The 21,594-nt window shown below is 46.2% G+C and overlaps 1 protein-coding gene across 3 annotated transcripts in view; it reads right to left on the reverse strand.

Moving 5' to 3' along the window:
- Positions 1-21,594, reverse strand: part of CDase (neutral ceramidase) — a 101,125-nt gene that overhangs the window by 51,508 nt on the left and 28,023 nt on the right. For 2 of the 3 annotated variants that reach the window (XM_065451162.1, XM_065451160.1), the window contains one exon: positions 5,541-5,684. In XM_065451162.1, the coding sequence (XP_065307234.1) occupies positions 5,541-5,684 (144 nt within the window). Of the gene's footprint in view, positions 1-5,540; positions 5,685-19,536; positions 19,680-21,594 lie in introns of those variants that run through there. The other variant, XM_065451161.2, reaches the window with a different exon arrangement.

A 21,594-nucleotide genomic window follows, 5' to 3' on the forward strand; every position in this document is an offset into this window, starting at 1 on the left:
GGTGCTGCAAGCAAATTTTACGGTGTAGCTGTCATTGCGAATCGATGCAGCGAAGAATATCCGCACGAAAACGTACTCTCCAAACACCCGCTCTAGAAGCTGACGAAAATTCATTGAGAGAACCACTGAAATTATAGCGCAGAAAAATTTCGGATGAAATGTTGGAGATGTCACAGATGATGCGTCATCAAAGTGACGGCTGTGCGCCCCATAATTAGACCCGTTGTGAAACATTACAAAGATTCCATTTGCGCTGTGGAGTTGTGTCGGTATTCAACAGAGATACGTCGTCTGACAAACACTGGGCTTATCAAACTAGATTGCAATAAATTTTACCCTGGTGGAGACATGTCGGCAAAAAGTCAAAGTTGTAGGTGCTTTGAGGTTGCCGTAGGAAATTATTAAAACTGTTCTACTTGGCGCTCTTCTAGATGCTTCCAAGAGTACTGAAAAGTTAGTGCGCCATTCATGAACTATAGTATGGGCATGTCAAAGCGAAACCTCGCAGAAATAAAATCTGCGTCAGGAGGGACATGCTTGAGAAACGGTAGAGCTGCACGTTTATGGCGGACCGTGTAGGAAATTAATAAATTATTATCGGAGGCATTAAACCATTCCTTCGAGAAATCCATTAAGTTTTATAATTGCTAATATAAGCGAACGACCCAGTAATATTTTTGCTTGCAGCTTTTCGCACCCTCTACGGGAGACCCTCTACGTACATAATCAACCCTCGAAGATTTCTTTATACGCTCGGAAGTATTGATATTAGAGCGTTAACTAACAGCATGGGGTATGCATGTGACTGTGAGTTCTGGCTCTCCGCGGCGCGAGGAGGCAGTGAGGAGTGCACACGGGTGCTAGGAGGTTTTTTTTTTTTTTTTTTCACGGAAACCGAGCGCTGCGGCCTCTGTCTCATAACTCTGCTTCCCTGGAATTCGAGTTGTGATTCAGCGAGGTATACAGGCGTGCTGTTTTCTTTTTTCGAATGATTCAGTTTTAATCCGTAGGTGTGCACGGTTGTATCGTGTAAACAGACGCACTAGACGATAAGTTGTTAGACGCACTATATAGGTGACACGCACACTCACCTGCTGATACCTGCTCTCTCACTTCATTCTGCAATAACTATGACGCAAATATATTCCGCTAGTCCGAGCACGATGTCGCGAGTTCGGTCACTGGCTGTGGAGGCCGCGTTGCGATGAAATTGAACGTAATCACGCCCGCGTTCCGAGATTTTGGAACACGTTAAGAGCCAAGGTGGCTGAAGCTAATCCAGCCCCCCCCCCCCCCCCCCGCCCCCTTTTCACTATATATGCTTTCATAACAGTTCAACTTATATTTTCGGGACGTAAAAATAAATCATTCTACAACGCTCGTGAGCTCGGATAACTGTAAGCCAACACGAATGGAGCCTCGGGCTGCGTCTGTATAGTGTCTCTCGTGAATCGCTACAAATTTACTCTCTTGAGATCCGTTGCACGGCCTGACCTTCGTTACTGCATGAGCAGCAGAACGCAGCCAAAGGGGAAAACCTACTGTATATCTAGCGGCAGCATATTGGTACGCCTCGAACGCTTCTCGCCAGTTGCGCAACATATTTTCCAATTTCGCAATCTGGGAGCTTGATCGAGTCGAAGAGGCGCCTCTCCTGAGAATCGGTCGCCGCGGCTGTTTCCTCTTAATTCCGTCATCGCTCTCACGTGGACATGGCCACTGACGTCATACGCCTGCGTGCGCCATGTACTGCCGATAGGCCCCCCGCCACTCTTTCCAGCCGACCAGCGTCGCCCGTACACATCGGCGCCATAAAAGCTGCGGAGAAGGCAGCGTTTCAGGCGCGGAGCGCTACGCGTTGGCACGCATACCCGCCGTGTCGAACATAGTTTGTACCGGTGTCACACGGGGCACTTTCGATCGCGACTGTGCCCAATCGAGATCAAATTTCCCGATCACGATTGGCTCCTTTGCGCCGGCTGAGGAGGGGAGCCAATCACGAACGAGAAATTCGACGCGGATCGAGCTCGATCACGATACAATGTGACTCCATGTGAAAGTGCATTAAAATGCTCCTTAATGGCACTAAAATGGAAGAAAAAACATAGATGAGGTGATAATTATAGGATCACCTAAAGTGACATCAGGTGAAATGTTCACGTGCGCTACGCCATGTTCGAAATTCCCCCTACGTGATGTACAACACGCAGGCGGATACATCTTCGCGAAGGAGGAAACCACAGACGTTATACAGATATGGTACGTTTAAATTTGGCACTATTTTCTCCACTACTCTTTTTATCCCTTTCCCCTTACCTGTACAGCGCTGTGGAGGTGCCCTTGCACGAGAGGCAGTAACGGCGCTGTACTTATCTCTTCCATTTTCTCCTTTAAAACCACTCATCATTAAATTTGGCAAAGCCAGCACGCCAGAACCACTAAATTCCGTAAAGCCGCTACTTTACAGTTATCACAACATTAAAATAATTGAAGCGGCATGCATTCTATGATGCCGTGAGCACAAAACGTGCACAACACCATCTGTGAAAATGACAATGGCTCGAGAATTCCTGCGCCTAAGAAATTACAAGGTACAACTTGCAAAAACAAAAGGAGGGTACTTTTGTAGAAACAAGGCGCTGTAATTGTCAGAGTACTTATTCAAGCGTATTGTATAAAAGGTGGCGTTCGTTCGATCTCTAGCGCCCCTTCAATGCGCACACCTGAGAGCTTCGTATAGATATTATCTGTCAAAAACAGCGTCCTTGCTTGCGACACTGCATTCTTTGAGATGTCCTTGTGTCAAAGATACATTGCCGTTGGTCTAAGAGCATTTCCACTGTACAACACAAAACATCTTGAAGGGACCTTACTCCCAACAACGAAGTGGCGACTGCAGAAATGCTGCCGCTTAGGTTGGCAAGTGTTGAAGAATTATTACCAACTTCTTAAAAACCAAAATGTTTGCCAGTAAGGCGGCGGTCACCTTGGCTTCAAACCAATTTCACGCTTCACTTAAAGGTCGGAGTGTGGCAGTACATACGACGTCCTCAAATGCACCCGTTTCGCAACTACCCCGCGCAGTAAGCCTATATGTGCCGCTGCTGTGGCACAACGCTTTCGCGAAAAAACAGTTGGTGTCATCTAATAGCACCTGCAATAACGAAATCTAATCAAAGCGTTTCTGCGGCCGCATATGCCACATCCAGACGCGTAGTGCGGCCAGCAACGCGCTTACAGCAGCTCGCTACTTTGTTGACGCATCCGGTGTTTCTAAGTATTGTTATCATTGAAAACAAACGTACTTTCGTGATGTATGTACTGTACAGCCGAGTAAACCTCCGCAACCTTGCGGAAGGCGCCGAGAAGTTCGTTCAGACCAGCCGCGATAGCTCAGTGGCGTTGCGCTGCTCAGTTCAAGGTCACGGGGTCGATACCGGCCGCGGTGACCGCATTTCGATGTGGGCGAAGTCCAGAAGCGCTCGTGGACTTAGATTTAACTTAAGGAACCCCTGGTGCTCAAAATTAATACTCAGTCCCCCATGACGATGTGCCACATAATCATATTGTCGCTCCGAAACGTAAAACCTCAGATTTTAATTAATTTAGGTTTTTTACATCGACCGCCCTCCTCCCAAGTTTACAAAAAAAATGAGGCCTATACACTAATATGCAAACCATGGTAGAAACGAAAAGTGTTCAGAGGCTCTGGAACTACGCCGATATCAAATGACTACCGCTACCTATTTTAGCTACAGAGGAGGAGGAGCATTCCTTGCAATTCCTTAACGGCACTGTTAGCCTTCACGATGCATATAGGACCAACTGATCAAGAGGTTTACGTTGACAGAAGTGAAGATGTGGGCCAGTACGTCCGCTTACGTCATGTGTAAAATCAACGAAATAAGCGTTGAGAATCCGACAGATGCTATAACAGCACCTTACCACTCAAGCGCACCCTTGGAAGTTTGACATGTCCCAGCTGAATAACAAACGAAAAGAAATGTTACGAGACTCTGGTGCTCCTGTAGTTTTCGTACCACGGACGCGCCACGTGATACACAAAGAGTCCCGTCCCGCAGAACGAATCACGTCGCACTCTTGGCCGATTGCAGGATTGCAGTAGGTCAACACTGCTCGAACAGGTCAGTGTTTGAATGGGCGATTGCGGTAGCATCGAACGGCAGGCGTAAGATTAGTCGTGAATGATTATTTGGCTGACCACTGACCTAGGCATGCGTGCAACTATCCTGTAACAATCATGTATTTAGCTCCATAAGTAGATAGCTTGGGAGGTATTTGAACACTTCGTATATAGAAGAAAAGGAAAATGCAAGAGCGCAAGAACCTTGACGTTGGCACTTTAAATACGCGTTTACATATCACGAAAAAAAGTTCTTTAATAGCCATTTTTGTGACATGTCGATGCGACTGCACCTTGTGCACTTAATAATTTGTGGGCACCTTCCGCAAAACCGTGTCAATTGGAGTGTTCTGTCCTACGTGGGTCTCTCTCGGGGCCTTCGTCTTCATAGCCCAGTTAAGGCGAAAGCCTTAGACGGCTCATGGGATGAGCATTTGACCGTCCGGCGTTACGCCGTGTGCCGTTATGGCACCAAAATTCAATGGTAATAAAATTGGGAGTCGAACCCTCGACCTTTGGTGGGAGACGAACCCACAAACCTTGGTGGTAATTAAAGCGAATTCGTTAATTAAGGCACTCGAAGCCACGGCCCAACATAGAGATATGGGCGAACCGGCCATATCTCCAAGTTGGACGCTAACGACGCTCCAAGACGCTAACGTTGCGCGGCAAGGCTACAACTTCCTTGCCCTCAGGTACAAAAGACGAAGCATGAGGCGTAGAGCACTACGATCCAGTTTGGGCTTGAATGTTTCGCTCAGAGGTGCGCTTTGTTTTACTTCTGATGCACTCAGAACGTGTTATTATCAGTCAGTCAGGGACGCAGCCGACAAAACCACGCTTCGCAAGTTTCTGTAACTTTATAATGCCTCTATTTTAACTGTCGTCTCTGGAAGACGTCAAGCAGACAAGAAGGAAATTTCTTGAATTCTGTGTGATTACCAGTTATGAGCATACCCACAATTATCCTTTCGTTAAGAGTTATTTTTTTCATTGACTTCTTTATTATTTTCTTAATTTTTTTTTTCAAATGCTAAGACAAGTAGAAGACACCTTTGGCCCGCATTACTTAGTGGATGTCGCCGCCGTGCCAGTGTATGCGAGAGTAAAACACGAGCCACTTCCGCTCACGTTAACAAGTCCTTCTCATGGGACGTTGTTAGTTTGTGCGCATGTATACTGTGATTTCAAGAGTGAACTTCGAATGTAAAGGTCTCTGCGGTAAGAAGATCACTTTATCTCTAGCGTGACAGCATCACGTGACCAACTGGAGCGTCTGCAGTTAGGCACAGGTATTTGAACAAGACACCGTAGCAAAAACAGTATACAACGCCGTGACATCTTGTGATCTTGGCATGCAAGGCGCAAATGTATTGAACGGCAAGGATGCACTCACCTCGATTTTCACGATGTCGCTAATCATGCCGGAGTCGACGTTCACGATGACCACCCTGGACTCGCCATGTTTTATGATGAACGCCCTGCTGTACACACGGAAGTGGATGCCGGCTGAAGACTGGCCGGTTTTGGCGTAGCCCAACTGCAGCAGCACATGACAGAGCAGATGGCTCGTCAGCGGAGGTTTCTTACATGTATGAACGTACATGCATTTACATCTATGAAACACCAAGACAATATACACTATCCTTTGGCGAGATTCATGAAAACACAGGTTTCTTGTTCACATGAAAATGTCTTGTTTGGAAATCATTAAAGCTCACTCAGCCTGCTTAAGGTTTTCCCTGAGTACCCTCGAGTATTATTAATACCATGCTTTAAAATTGAGGAATTTATGTAAGCATGTATCGCTGCACTACAGGCGATACATTGCGTCAGCACACACATCAGGCACAATCAACCTGCAGCATAATCATTATACGCCGTAGTGCATTAGAAAAACCGCTGAAAAACATGTATTAAAATATCGCTACACTTCAATGACACTTTGATTGCCCTGACTCAATTAATACATAGTGATTACGAGCTCCCTACTCCTGCATGCGTCTGTGAGGCGACCATATAATTCATAGAAGAATTCGCCAGTGCTCCTGGAAGTCGTTAAGAGACTCGAGTGCATGAGATACGCCCGTGCATATATGTGGCATGCACAATTGCCTTTTTCCTATCGCCTTCGTGGTGCTTGGATACGCAGCCCTCCCCAGCTTCTTTAGATCACACTGCTTTAATCCCCAAGAGCGATCGTTTGTCATCGTTTGCCATCGTTTGGTGCAATATAGAGGCCAACTGCCTGTTCCCATTCTTTTGAGAGCGTTATGACGCATGGAATCAAGGCAAAGAAGTAGACATTTTAGCATTTATTAACGTAATCGCCAAACAATGCAGCACGCCTTTTTTTAAATTATTGTGGCGAAAATTATCACTGCGAGTTTTGACGAACAACAATGCAGAAAAGCAATTTGAAAATTTCCTCTTATATAGTCTTACTGGACAAATATATTACCGACAGTAAGATTTGTTTAATACGAGTAAGCCCAATTTCCATGCTATTTTTGTTGGGAATTACTAGCGTTCTTTGTACGAGCTCTCTCTATTCTCAGCCCGCGCATGATGGTTAGCGCTGCCACTGCACCATCGTGAAAAGACGCGTAGACCTGTGACATGTGTCTTTTTTGGTAGGATATTTTTGTGGAGCTGCGTCGCACTTATTATGCACCTTCCGAGAATCTTTGCGAAAGAAGCAGGCTAAAATGTGGGACAACCATAGGCTGCATACATGTGGGCCAACAATCAGTTGCTTTAGCGTTTCTGAACAATGAGCGTTATCTTAGCGACTGAAACGCTACCATAACTTAGCCACTTTACTGTTAGTCTCATGATTAAAAGGTGTATAGTTCACGCTTGCTTACTATAGACAGACACTTCTATTTCGATACCCGCCGTCGTGGCTTAGTGGCTACGGTATTGCGCTGCTAAGCTAGAGGTTGTGGCACGACATTTCGATGGCCGCATTTAGATGGGTGCGAAATGCAAAAACGCCCGTGTACCGTGCATCGGGTGCACGTTAAAGGACCCCAGGTGGTTAAAATTTTTTCGAAGTCCCCCACTACAGCGTGCCTCGTAATCAGATCGTTGTTCTGGCACGTAAAACCCCCGAATTTATTGTAAGGATTTATTTATCGGGAAGTGATAGCGTGCGTGCGTATGCAGATGTGTCTATGATTGCATCGTTTGTACAAAGCAGCACATAAGCATGGTGTCCTTTACTTCTTTTTTTTTCTTTCTTCTCGATGTGAGGTCACAATTTTTTTTTCCCCAGCAGAAGCATCCCGTCCCACAGAGCGAGTCGATGTCCATGAACCGCTACGTTCGGAACGCACAGACTTTTATGGAAGGTTCTCTATACCGCGCAAGCATATATCTTGCCATCACTTCTTAACCCGGTAACGCCCAACCTATCATGCTATGTCTCAAGCACGATACCTCTAAATTGCACAGATACTTTTTTTTTCACCCTCCCACCTCGAGTGACAAGTCACTGATTCAAATAAAGGTTTCGTTCTCTCTCTCGTTAAGCTTCCTCTGAGCACGCACTGTTTGAGGGATACATACGCACTTCATTAACAATATTTTACCTTTCGACGCAGCACGCGAGCAGCAGCCAACTTATAACGGCAGAGGTTCACAAGCAAGGCGTTGTAAATACCCTTCTGGCGTCCTTTCATCATCAAATATCTCCCAACAGTAAGTTCAGAGAGAACGGCGAATCTCATTCGCGAACAGAATTTATTTTTCGTAAAACTTGACCTAACATCGTAAATTGGTAAAGGGAGCCCTAATTCGTAAACTTTACGAATAATTCTGGAGCATTGGCAGGTATGTATGTGCTATGGAGCTACCTCCTCAGCTAGCTATAAGCTCCATAGTACGTTACGGATGTGACTGTCAGCACACAAAGTTTCATCACTGGTTTCCTATACTGTAGCGTTACGTGGAAATTGCATGGCCAGCCCAAAGTATATCGAACGACGCTAGTGATCGCTTGGCTAGATGTACCACAACCGGCGTTAATCCTCAGACATAATACGTTAGTTGTTCGATCATCGAAGCGATGACTCTCGCGTCTATCTATCGTCGCTTAGAAATCGCTGCAGCTCGCTACGATTGGTTCGAAGTTAGGCGTTTGAGCAGTGAAGCGCGCATGGTTTTCGACCGAATTGTGGCTGCAGAGTCGTAGAAGGCATAGCAAAGTAACGCAAAGCGAATGCGGAGCTATAATTGAGCTAGTAATGCTTTAAACCCACCGCCACGGTTCAGCGGCTTTGGCGCTGTTGAGCACGAGGACGCAATTTCAATGATCGGCCGCGGCGACTGCATTCCGGTGGAAAGGGAGTGAATAAACGATAGCGTACTTAGACTTTACGTTCAGCTTAACGTACAGCCCATTAGCTGGTCGCCTTTATTACGGCTGCACTCATAGACGCTGCACTGGACCGTCCAACCAGATCAGTAACAATGTAAGTTCGCTCACCGCTACAAAGAATGTAAAAGCCGCTATAACCACGCGATTTCAAAGGTGCCCGTGTAACCTGCGCAACGTGACATTAGAGATGGAAAGCTAAAAAACTTTTATAGTCACTACAACATATTGACCACCATCATCGACGACCACAGCTCGCTGTACCACGACAGAGCTTCAGATGACGCGGTAGCTGAGACCAAACGTTAATTATAAGTGCGCACGTATTCCAGGCATTTCTGTCCATATAATTTCTCCGCTGTCGTCTCAAGTATCCTACATTCCCCGGTGTCGCTGTTAACCGACGCATGGCCCATCTCAGCCACGAGAATTTTCGTTACAATATTCTTAGTAACGAAGTTCTTAGTTACGGGAATACGTAACAGTAGCATTAGCAACAATCATAAGTTCGAAAACTTATGGTAACTTAGGGAAGAACTGCCGTTAAGTTCCCTAGGAAGAGGCGAGCGAGGCAACACCTGAGGGAGACGAACCAAAGGCGAAAACTAGCAGAACGTGTTGCGTGTTGGACAAACGTGCGTCAAAGCGTGCGTATCCCATTACTACAGCGACCAATGCATTACATTCATGACAGTATAATAGAGCACTACTGAGTATACACACTGCTTGATACGCTCGTATCAGGCAGTGCACTGCTTGTATGCAGAAAAAAAAAAACACCAAGAAAGCGACGAGCGACACATTGTCCACAAATCGTTATACTTATAAAGGAAACCCTTCGTTATTTATAGCCACACCTTAGGGGGCACAGATCGGCTCGCGATGGACAGCTGCGTGGATTTTGCATAGGTACACGGCCACCTACGCACGTTTGTCCAGTCTGTGCGCTTAAGGGGGCATGGTAGGGTAAGTTGATCACCTTGGTTTCAGCTTTATAAATCGGGAAATGTTACATACTTCATTGTAAAATTTCGCGTGTTGGATAAGAATACTTTTGGCCTTAAGTTGGCGTAATTTTTTGCTGCAACCTTTTTTACTTTTTTTTTATTTGAGAACCAGATTTTGGGCTGGGGGGGGGGGTGTAAAATTAAGTGTGCATTTTCTCAGAAACAAAAAATAGTATGACCGAAAAATTTTGCACACTAATTCTACATGATGGTGGCTTTAATCCGAACCCCCCCCCCCCAACAAAAAAGAAATAGGTTGCTACATTAATCTCACAAGAAACATAATATTGCCTTCACTTGTCACGTGCCTAAGAGAGCCTTATTACTAATTATAACTCAAACGGCTTTTCAATGTTTTAGGTTCGGACTATTTCCAAGAAATTTCAGTATAATCTGAGAAGATTTCAGCGTAATCAGTCGGATAGTTTTCCCGAAAAGGTACATCAGGGTTCAAAAATTTTCAAAAAAGTGATTTAAAAAAACACGAAATTCTATGCTTGCTCACAACAAAAACCAACGACTGCGCTTCAATGCGCTACAAAAGCATCCCTGGTGGGAAAATTTACAATCACAACTTATGTAAATGACAGAAATAGCATATCTTTAATCGAGCTAGCCATATATATTATCAAAAATACATACACAAAGAAAAAATTATGGAAAACGACATGTAAACAAACCTTCAAACGCCAGCGCGGTTTTGTGGCGCCATTTTTAAATGACTTCGAGCACTCCTGCGCACTGGCCACTGCACACTTTTGCTCTGCACGGTATGGATTTTTAGTAATGAAATAAAAAATATTTGTTTTTTTATTTGACAATTTACCCTACCGTGTCTCTTAAATGTGCTGATAGCAGCACGTATTAAAAGGTACACAAGTGAGAAAAAACAATGCAGTAACGCTGTCATCAATCTAGACGCGCCAGAACCACCACATATACGGCCATAAAACGTCCGCCTCCATTCCACCCTTGAAAGTGGAAGTGCAGCGAAGCCGTTGCCCACGGTAGACAAGTAGCGTCACCCCAACTGATTTTACACGACGTTACACAAGCACGACCACCAGATGCGACGTACGTCACGCGCGCACGCACGTGTGTCGGAAGTGCGGCATGCATCCTCATTCTTCTAGGCCGTCCGCCAAGCGCAAGTGCCTTGTTGAACTAAATTAAGGTTTAAACGTAAGTTGCGCCACAAAAATGCGCAAAGTACGACTAACACACAACCTGCAGTCATGACAGCTTCGAATTGTTATTCAAATATACGAGAAAACATAAATCTGTTACCCCGACACTCAAAGACAAACCCCTTTTCCAGGTGCCGTTTGAGGTCTGTCTGAGTGGCCGCGGCTGCTAGGTTGCGCTAACGTTAGCACAGTATGCAACCTCATTCTTGTAGGCCCTCCGTCTAGCGCAAGTGCGTTATTGAACTAACTGAATTCTGTTAACATAATTCTGTTGGCATAATTCTGTTACGCGGAAACTCAAGCACAAAACCCTTTTCCGGCTGCCGTTTTTCTTGGGCGAGCACGCCAGTAAAAATGCCGGCGATTGCGAGCGCTCGGCGGCTGTATACGCACAGGGATGCGCACCAACCGCCATGACGTCATGTGTGCCGGCTCGCAGCAGCAGCAGCGACAGAGGCCGGCAGCCGGCGCTTGCCGGACGTCCGCCTCACATTGTTCCGCGAGCGCGCAACCATGCAAGGTGCAAGGGCAAGCGACCGCACGAGAGACGCAATTACATAAAAGTGCGACGTCAACTTGTTCTGTAGTCGATTTCTAACGATGGAGTAGTCGTCCAAGTGAACAATTGGAATAATTAATTAGGCCGCTGTTTCGAACGCAGTTGAAGCTGCAGGTGAAACAAGGCGCTGTAGTTTTGTCGAAATTATTCGCGCTCAAGTTTCTGAACAATGTACAGAAACAGGGCGGCGATTTGCACGTTGTGTCGACCATATTCACACGCTGATACGCGCTGTTGAGCATGGCGCAAAAGCGAGCGTACGCATATAACGCCTGTGGCGTCCGTTCGGCGTCTGCTCCAGTCCACCTTCTACTTGCACCAGCGCTGTGGTGCATCCACTGCGGACGCTATACGAAGCCCTCCCATAGCGTTACGCGGACGTTTCATGACGAGATGAAAAGTATTGAAAGACCCTGCTACTACGACGCCAGAGCGAACGCCGCTCGAGAGAGCAGCAGTACGAAAATGGCACGATGCCTTTGCTCATCGCCCGCTAATCTCGTCTTCGCTTTTCCGCTGTGCCATGAAGTACTAAAGAGCATAACTCTTTTCGTCTTTTCGAATGAGCATCTGCTTGCTCCGCTCCTTTCTTCTTTCCGCTTTCTAGAGAAAATGGATGGGGATAGCGCCAGGCTTTAGGTGCTGTCCTTTCGCTGACATGAACATAGCAAAGCAGGGCTCGTCTGATATTCACTGTCCTAGAAGTGTACGGAGCACAGAAAGTCACGCTTTGACGGTACCCATGATGGCTGAGACGAACGTGCAGCGCGAATCCATATCCTCCGAAGCTTCGGCTCCGCCGGAAAGGTATGACACGGCTTGTCTCGCCCGACGATACTTTTCCCGCGCCTTTGCGCGCAGCATTCTCCTGCGTTGTGCCAGGTGCTTCACTGATCATATTACAAAACTGCACACAGTTTTGAAGACTCGGGCACGAGCTCCGCTTGCGAAAACAAGTATGCGCACGAGAGCAAGTGCGCTGTTGAGACTTCGTTCGCTGCCGTACGGAGCCGTCCATGCGGGTGGAGAGACGCGGGCGATGGCTGGCACGCCGGTATATGGCACCAACAACGTCAAAGAAACGTCAATTCCTCTAGTTCACGGCGCGGCCACTAGACACGGTATTTTGCGAAAAATGCATGAAATTTATTATTTTCCGCTAGTTTCTCCCTGAAAACAAGGTTGTCAACACCCAAGCTTTCATTCGGGCTACAAACCTAGGCCGCAATAGTTTTGTTCAGTAGCACTTTAAAGATGAATGAATGAATGAATGAATTAATTAATTAATTTTATTTCTCCTGTTTACAACAGAAAGGAAGCAGAAGCTAAAGGCCATGTGGCCTGACGAAGGCTTCTGCTCCCGCAACAATTCGGCACGCAGGTCGTACGCAGTAACATGCATCATACATACATACTCAAATCAACTGGAATAGTCACGAGACAATATTGTTTTCGTGAAACAAAACATGTATACAAGAAATATGAGAAACGAACAGGATACTCAATGTACGATGCACTTTGTAAGCGAACAACCACAACCAAAGAACAAAAGAAACAAAAGACTGACAATTTATAGTGTGGTTCTAATCAGACGAACTCAATATTGTTCAGGATGAGAAAATGTTTGAATGATTTATTCGAATATTCTATAATTTCATCTTCAAAATCACGTAGGCGGTTTAGTAGTGCAGGTGCCTGGTAACTGACTAGTTGTTTTCCGTAATTGGTTCGTATTTTTGGTGTTCTCATGTTATGTTGTCGAAGGCAGGAATGCGGATTGGTGGGTACATTCAAGATGTACTGCGATTTGTTCTGTTTAATGTATTGCAGCAACTTGTAATAATACACCTGGTTTGCCTTTAACATAGAGTGTTTTATAAAATATGGTGTGGTTCTAAAGTTTTGTACAGGGCCATAGTATCCCTCGAATGCGCGTAGGACTCTTTTTTGTAGCACTATTAGTTTATTATAATTTTTTTGCGAAGTAGTGCCCCAAATTAAAATACAGTAGGTTAATCTAGAATAAAAGAGTGCGTAGTATAAAGAACTTTTCAACCATGGAGGGACCAGAGTACTGAGTCTGTATAAGCAGCCAACAGTTCTGCTTAGTTCGATAGCAAGTTTGTCGATGTGCATGTTCCAGGCCAAATCCTCTTGGAACCACACTCCTAGAAATTTTTGACATTTTACCTGTTCTATCAGCCCGTCTTCAAAGAGAATAGCCGCAGTGCAGTTACGTGGTTTATTAGTAGGAGCAAATATCATATATTTCGTTTTGGATGAATTCATTTGTAGCTTATTATGTTGTAACCAGCAAGAGAGTTGCTTCAGGTAATTGTTAACTTTTGATTCGAGCTCTGTTATAGTAGCAGCTTTAAAGAATATGTTAGTGTCATCTGCATACATAACTAATTCGGGAGAGTCGGGTATGTCACACAGATCATTAATATATATTATAAATAGAAGAGGTCCAAGTATTGATCCTTGTGGAACACCCGTTACGATTTCCGCGTAAGATGAAACATCATTATTTATACTGACATATTGATAGCGATTGCTTAAGTAATGTCGTAAAAGTTCCAATACGATACCTCGTACACCGCACTGTTCCAATTTGCGAATTAATAAACTGTGGCATACTGAATCGAAGGCTTTCCTAAAGTCTACAAATAAACCTAATGTGTACTTTTTATTTTCAATATTTGTTATTATTTTATGTTTGATATTAAGAAGAGCTACTTCACAAGATTTATTTTTTTGGAATCCATACTGCATGTCACTAATTACACTATATTTACTGAAAAATGTTTGTAGTCTAACATTCCCGGTATGACACGGCTGATGCATTAATATGCCGAACAAAACTGATTCTGTTTTTCTGAATAGCCGGAGGCTGCCCCGTTCCGAAAGGAACAGAAGGTGGCTGCCTGCTCAGGCACTGGCTACTCTCACCTTCAGGAGAGCATGGATTTATTTGCTTATAATAAAGTTTTATTCGTGGCAATATAAGGTTATCGAGCCCTTTCGGCATGTATACGACATCGCTATGCCAACTCTTCTTTGCGGAAGATGTTTTAACGGCATTGTTAACCTTCCGTTGCACGCCGCCGCGATTTTCGATTAGCCACCGCAAGCTAAGTAAGGGGTATCGGACCAATCGCACACGCCGGCACCAGCCTCATCATCCGGTTACCTATTTTCACTGCGCTGGCTCGGCCCCATCGAAACCCTCTCCACTTAAGCGTGCTCCTCGCCTCGAGTCGGCCAATTAGATAAGAAAAACCGCTCAATTTAGGCAATGTTATTCTTTCTTAAAGGGCCCCTCACCAGGCCGCTTAGCAAATTTGGTTATACGCTGGAAATTGTTACGTGTCCTCCAGGAAGCGTTCTGCCGCAAAAAAATTTCAAATCGGCTCATGATTGAACTCATGAACTCATTGAGCTCATGAACCCATGATTTCAGCAGGCGGGCTCCACTGCCAAGCAAGACGCTCTTTCCACTCGCCCCGTCTCGCCTACGCAAGCGAAATTCCTTCCCTGCGTTCTCCCATTCCGAACCTCGAGGATCGCGTGACGGATACGTCACGGGCCCCGCTTTCATTTTTTTTTACTCCTCGCTTTTTTTTTTCGGCGATACGCACTTACGCCAACGGCGTCGCGCGCGAGCTGTTCGCGCAGCGCAAGATTTTGCGCGCTGTGCACGAGGAGACATGACTAGCGGTATAATTCAGTGCTACACGAATACTGAGGCAGAACAAGCGGATAGCAGAGCATGATCACGCGCTGGAACACGGTAGAAAATGGCATAGTTTCGGTACCTGCGCAAGTGACCGCATGACCGTGGGAACAAGCAGACGAAGCGGAAGTACATATATCTTGCTTCGGTGCGAAGCAAAACAAAAAACACGCAGACATTCCGTTTGTATGTTTTATTATTTCTCTAAACTTGAATTCATCAATTCAAGCAAGACATCGCACAGATAACAGATGTTGTCTTGAATAATTCTCCAAGTCACGTGTCACCACGAGCGACGTCACACTGCGGACACGACTACGTAGGCGCAGGGCACGACTACGTCACCGTCCGGCTTGGAGCGCGGCGGCCGTGAGGAGAAAGAAAAACGGCGTTCGGTTTGAAATTTCGGATCCTTCCGCGGCGCGTAGCGATGTAATACTTTACAGACACGATCGTTATCGCGCAATGTATGCTCTGCGCTTGTTAGCTCAATATGGCCAGACATGGTGAGGGGCCCTTTAAAGCAAGCAAAGGTGACCTCCTATAAACGAGGAGCGGGCTTGATTCTGCTATTCAGACAACGCTACAGGTCACCGCCGGGCGCTTGAGTCGGCGGTTACGTAAATGTGACGTCAGGAGATTGGAATAAAAACAGATTGGAATAATTTTACGTTATAGAGCCCAATGAAACAGTACACACAATGCGCCACTCACAATTGTTTTATTGAAGGACGACAGAGACTGGCAGAACCTATTTGTGTTGGCAATACTTCCTTTTGTACGCATGGCTTGCCAAGATATAGGTGAGCAAGTAGCAAGCGTGGCATTAATATCATTACCAGTTAAATAATAGTTCCTGCATGGAAATGCGCAGTATAGAGCACAAAAGAAACTACTGCATATAACTTCGACCGTCCTTCAATATAGCAGTTGTAAGTGGCGCATTGCGTGTACGGTACCCCGCCTTGTGTCCATGTCTTTTGGTGCCCATTTCCTGCATCACAAATAAAGGTCACGTGAATCCCATTTTCTGAGCACGTATAGCGGGAGCAACTGCGACAAGCGACCGAGGCTCTCGCTCGCCTCCACCAGGAAGCGCGCGCCGATTTGAGATTGGCGCCTATGCGTGACGCGATGGGTTTCGGCGCCACGTGGCAGTGATTGCAGCAGATGGTTTAGATGTACCACGGTCTCTGAGACGATATCGCCGGTCATCGCGATTAAACCTAATTTGAGGCTAACAAGCTTTAAACTAATTAAACCATAGGGTGTGAAAACAACGATATGATTATGAGGCACACCGTGGTGGGGGACTCCGGAATAATTTTGACCACCGGGGGTTCCTTTACGTGCACCTTAATCAAAGCACATGAGCGTTTTTGTATTTCGCCCCCATCGAAATGCGGCCGATCGAGTGACTGATGGTGCGACATAATTGAGAGACAAAAATGAAACTTCGTTTGTCGTGCCATCGCCTATCGCCTGCTGAAAGTACTCTAAAAAAAAGTGCTGATTTTACATTGTTCATACATGTATCTCATTTTCCATGCTGTGCGGTGCTCGGAAATTGTCGCCGCTCTCTTTTTTCTTTTCTTTCTTCTTTTTGGAGAAGGGAGGGGGACATAGGTAACGCGACAATTAGCAACCTGACAACTACACTTTTACAGCTTGTTGCGTGATAGTGCTACGACTCCATCGTGTGCCATCTTGCATTAATGGATATTTAAGAGAAGTTGTGTTGTCATGCCGACCTTTGCTACTAGCATTTCTTGCTCGTTGTTTAAATGAAGTAAACAACAAAATAATGCATCAGCCCATTCACGGTTTACAACGAAAGGCTGCGGAAAACCTCCGGTATCAACTGTGGAACCGCTAAGTTTACCATTCCAGAACGCTCACTGAATAACAGACGCCGCATGATCACAATTTTGCAAATGTGTTCCGAACTAAAACCCACAACACTGTTACATTCATGAGATCATGGCATGAGGCGTATTTTTTTTTTCTGTTTCAACAAACGCGTCACAACATTCCTTATGGTAGAGCACAGGAAAGAAGCATTTTTCTGTGTAAAGTCGAGTAATAATAAGCTGCGACCGGAAGTTGTCTGCGGTCGCAAGCTGCAGCGGAGCCGAAGAAACTATAAGAATGCTCGTGACGATGTTTCCTTTACGCCCGCACAGATGCATGCACTGTGCAGTAAAAGCAAGGACATAACCAAACGGGTGAAGAGGAAGAATGCACCGGAATGCACCAAAACATCATTTGCTTAATAGCAATACGCATTATATATATATATATATATATATATATATGCTCGTGAGAGATATATATATACACACACACACACACACTCTTGTGCGTTGATCTCGAGCGCCCCCTCCAAGACACAAGTAGTGAACGCGTCCTGCGACAGGCCGCGGAGTGATAGTTCCCATGAGCAGTCATCCCGCCTTTTTTTCATGCTGGGAAGTTTAGCGTACATATTGCCTGTAAATCACGCGCGTTGACTAACAAAACAGGTGTAGCGCATAACCATCAAACACACTCCAATGACTCCGCGGTAATTAAATGTTGCGTAAAGGTGTACTGTTCATCATGAGTAGTGGCTCTCTAGTAGGCACTAATATACTACGCCAGTGCGAATGAATATGCATTTATGCGTGGCTAGTTTTCCAAACTATCGCGGCTTTTATTCAAGAACACTCGTGCAATGCGTTACTATACAGGCGCTGACGGCTCCGGGCATATCAGACCTAGCTGAAAGCCCATAAGAGCTATCGCTGTAAAATTATCGCTGTAAGCACTATGTGTCACAACCAGATTTGCTAAAGCACCTTTAAACTGGTAGTTGCGTGGCGTAAATTGTCGATATGCGAAAAGTGCACGCCGGGACGGAGCTTATGGCCATGTAAATACACGCTACTCAAATAACCAAAGTGGTCGCTTTGGTTCTCGAATATAACTTTGCCTAAATGGAACATTGACGTCTTTTCACAATTATTTACTGACAAGGTGGACAAAATACTCAGTTTCACACACGCATCTTTAAATCCAGGGCGGCTAATACGCACAAAGTTTGAAAGGTACGTCACACTGCGCTATATATAGGACAATAGGAGGCATGCAGCCACGATCCGCGTACGTTTATGAGGGCTCATCTCTGCCCATACACAGCTTTCACTTTCCCCTTGGCGCCCATCGAATTCGACACCTGCTAATAAAAAGCAATGATGGTATTGTTTTTGATTTGATCCCGCTTATTTGTGCGCACATCACAGGGAAGTGCAGAATACCTCCAACGCATGCTGACGCAAATACGTAGCCAGTATACGCCAATACTTTAGGGAAAGCATTCGCAATTACGTGGATCAAAAAGCGCGAAAACAAGCTGCAACGTGATTGCCACGCATTGACTCGCTAACGAACATCAAGTGAGTTCAAACGCATTCGCAGAAGGCGCGCTTGGAGTTTCGAATTCCGTGTAACTATCGGGAATCATGACGATGAGCAAAACGAGAACAACGTAAAAGCGGAAGCCAACGTTTTGACAAGTGGACTTGCCTTTTTCATGTCGCCTTGAAGAAGACAAGTCCACTTGTCGAAACGTTGGCTCCCGCTTTTACCTTGTTCTCGTTTGCTCATGGTCTTGAATTTCCATCTTCCGCTTTCTCCGTGTTATCGTGAATCATGTCTTATTTGTATCTTAATTGCATAGCACTGTACGAGGTGAATGGTTCTGTGTAGCTAACACCGAAACGTGCAGTCGGTGCACTGGACTCAACCGAATTTCGATGGTTCTTCGTCCTGGCGAGCATTCAGGGCGTACGTTAATGCTGTGAATGCTCTGAAACAATGGGGCACGACCGTCTGCGCCAGGTAACTTGTGGCAGGTTTTCGCTGAAAAGCGAAGAAGAGTGCACCGCCAGGCACCACTGCCATCATATTCCGGGAACTCACAACAGCTACTGGCCTCCGGCGAGACCACATGCGGCAAGTATACCGTGCGTCGCCAAACACTCGCCTCTAAGAAGCACAAAACTTGGATAAGCTAGCGTTCGGCGTGCAAAGAACGGCACGCAAGGCTTACGCACAGTGTAACACCGCATTAAACATTGTCTTTGCACAGGTTTTTTAACAGACGATAGCAAAGACTGGTATGCATGTTCGGCTCGCTCATTCAGAGTGCCTTGCTTCCGGTTGAACAAGTGCGTTACAAAGAGGCCACATATACCATGACGATCATGGCACATGCGTGATAGTCGGGCGTACCCAGACAAAAGTGCTAGCGGCAGAGAGCGAGAACTTTACCAAACCTCGGTGCAACACGAGCCTACGTTAACGGCGGTCCCGTCAACGATGTTCGTGGTGGCGAGAACAGAAACCTGGTAATTCTACGTGACCGCTGCCCTTCGTGCCATCGAATCTACGTATATAGCAGCATGTCTTTGTATGCCCTCCAGCCATCGTCAGCTCGCTCGGCCAAAGGCGCAGCTGTGGCGTTGATCTCTGTTAGCATGCTCACCTTGATTGCGACAGCATCCTGCGGCCCTTCAAGGAACATAAGACCCCACAAGTAGTATGTGTGAGCGAAAAAGACCCCATGCACGAGGCAGAGGTGTCAATGCGACTGCGCACACCCGGGACCGACGCCGATGTTTATTGTCCGGTGGTGCGAAGCTTGTACTGGCTTGTAATCTTTGGGCGTCGCTGACGTGATGTAGCACATGCCCGAATGTGTGTTTTCTTTGTTTTTTTTTTTTTGCCGGAAGTCTACAAAAGGCTCGTTACCAATAGTACAAAAGGCTCGTTACGAATAGCGCTCTTCCAGAGCATGAAAAGGCTTCCAAGCAATATTACTGCCCGCATAAAGTACTCTCAGTTTCTATAGAATCATGTAAAGGCCCTCTCCACTTCTTCCTTTTTTCCTTCCTCCCCCCTCCCACGCCTGACACGGGGCGCTTACATGAGCGCGCTGGCAGTTTGCAGATTTGCAGATTTTTTGACACCTCAAAAGATTCCAAAGCAAGGATAACCTTGTGCGCTTTTTTGACAGAGCAACACACGCGACAAGCGTAAGGATCGTTCGTGTATACGGGTTTATGATACTTGCGGCGCTAGGACCACGCTAGGATCATCTAAATGAGGTCATTACACATACATACTGGGTTCTACGAAAACTAGAGATTTGGTTTGGACATAAGAGAACGAAGAATACTCAGCGGTTAATCTACTTTTCCCATTTCATTAAGCCACCCTGTATGTTATCGGCTACAGGGGGCAGAACAATAGGACAGTATTTGCGCAAGGCGGCTCGGTATTTCTAGGTGGCGGCTAGATTTCGCCGTACCCGCCGTGGTTGCTCAGTGGCTATGGTGTTGGGCTGCTGAGCACGAGGTCGCGGGATCGAATCCCGGCTACGGCGGCCGCATTTCGATGGGGGCGAAATGCGAAAACACCCGTGTGCTTAGATTTAGGTGCACGTTAAAGAACCCCAGGTGGTCAAAATTTCCGGAGTCCTCCACTACGGCGTGCCTCATAATCAGAAAGTGGTTTTGGCACGTAAAACCCCAAATATTATTATTAGATTTCGCCGTCTGAAGTGGTATGCTGCATCTGCGACCGATTTCCTTCGCAAGATCAGTCGAGTAAAAAATACCAGTACGCTGCATCTAAGTTCCCGTGATTGAGACACATATTGCACCATGCAGGTCCCGACGATTCGTCGTATACCTGTAGTTTCCAGCGCGCAAAATTCAAGTATTTTTCAAATTTAACTTTTGCTCGAATGCCTGCTTGTTCGACTGACTGATTTACGGGGTCTACCGTCCCAAAAGCTACACTTAATTGGGCTGTGAAAACGCCGTAACGTGGAGGCCTCCGGATTAATTTTGACCATCTGTGGTTCTTAAACGCGAATCCAAATTTAAGTGAACGAGTTTTTTTTTCTTGTTTTGAAAGGCGGGCACTGTGGCCTGCAATCGAAACCGCGACCTCGCGCTCATGCGGCACACATAGCCGCTGAGCCACCGCGGCGGGTGCGGAATGCTCGTCGCATTTGCCGCTAACGCCGTGGATGGTCTCCGAGTGTATGCTTTGAGCAAACGTCAATGAGACAGGGTCAAACGTAGCTTGCCGCTACCACAGAGGGTTTCGATCGCAACGAGCGCATTCCAAATGAGCACGCATGCGCACTCTCTCTTCTGCGCCTGCAGCTATAAGGCAGGTTACGTGTGCCCGTCTCGGCAGCATTTCCTATAGCTCGGCTTGGCACTGCTTGTTACAAGCTGTTCCACTTTTGGTTGCTTTAGGCGCTGGGTTGCTCGTAGTGTTCCGGCCGCTTTCGTTCGGGTTTCACGCGAGCCGTACTGGCACGCCGCATATCGCGTCGGGTGCACGTTCTCGTTTCTTCCACCACCTCATGATTTCATGCACTGACCGCGCGTCGCGACTTTTCGTTTTGAGCCGCATTTTACTACCACAGTGATACACGTTTAAATAAAAATACAGCCCATAAAATGTAGTCACCGACTCCACGAGACACAGCTCATCCAAGTTGAGTGGGGCGCCTGAGTGAAGGTAA

This window comes from Dermacentor albipictus, chromosome 1 (assembly GCF_038994185.2).
Source record: "Dermacentor albipictus isolate Rhodes 1998 colony chromosome 1, USDA_Dalb.pri_finalv2, whole genome shotgun sequence".
In the NCBI taxonomy this organism is placed as follows: domain Eukaryota; kingdom Metazoa; phylum Arthropoda; class Arachnida; order Ixodida; family Ixodidae; genus Dermacentor; species Dermacentor albipictus.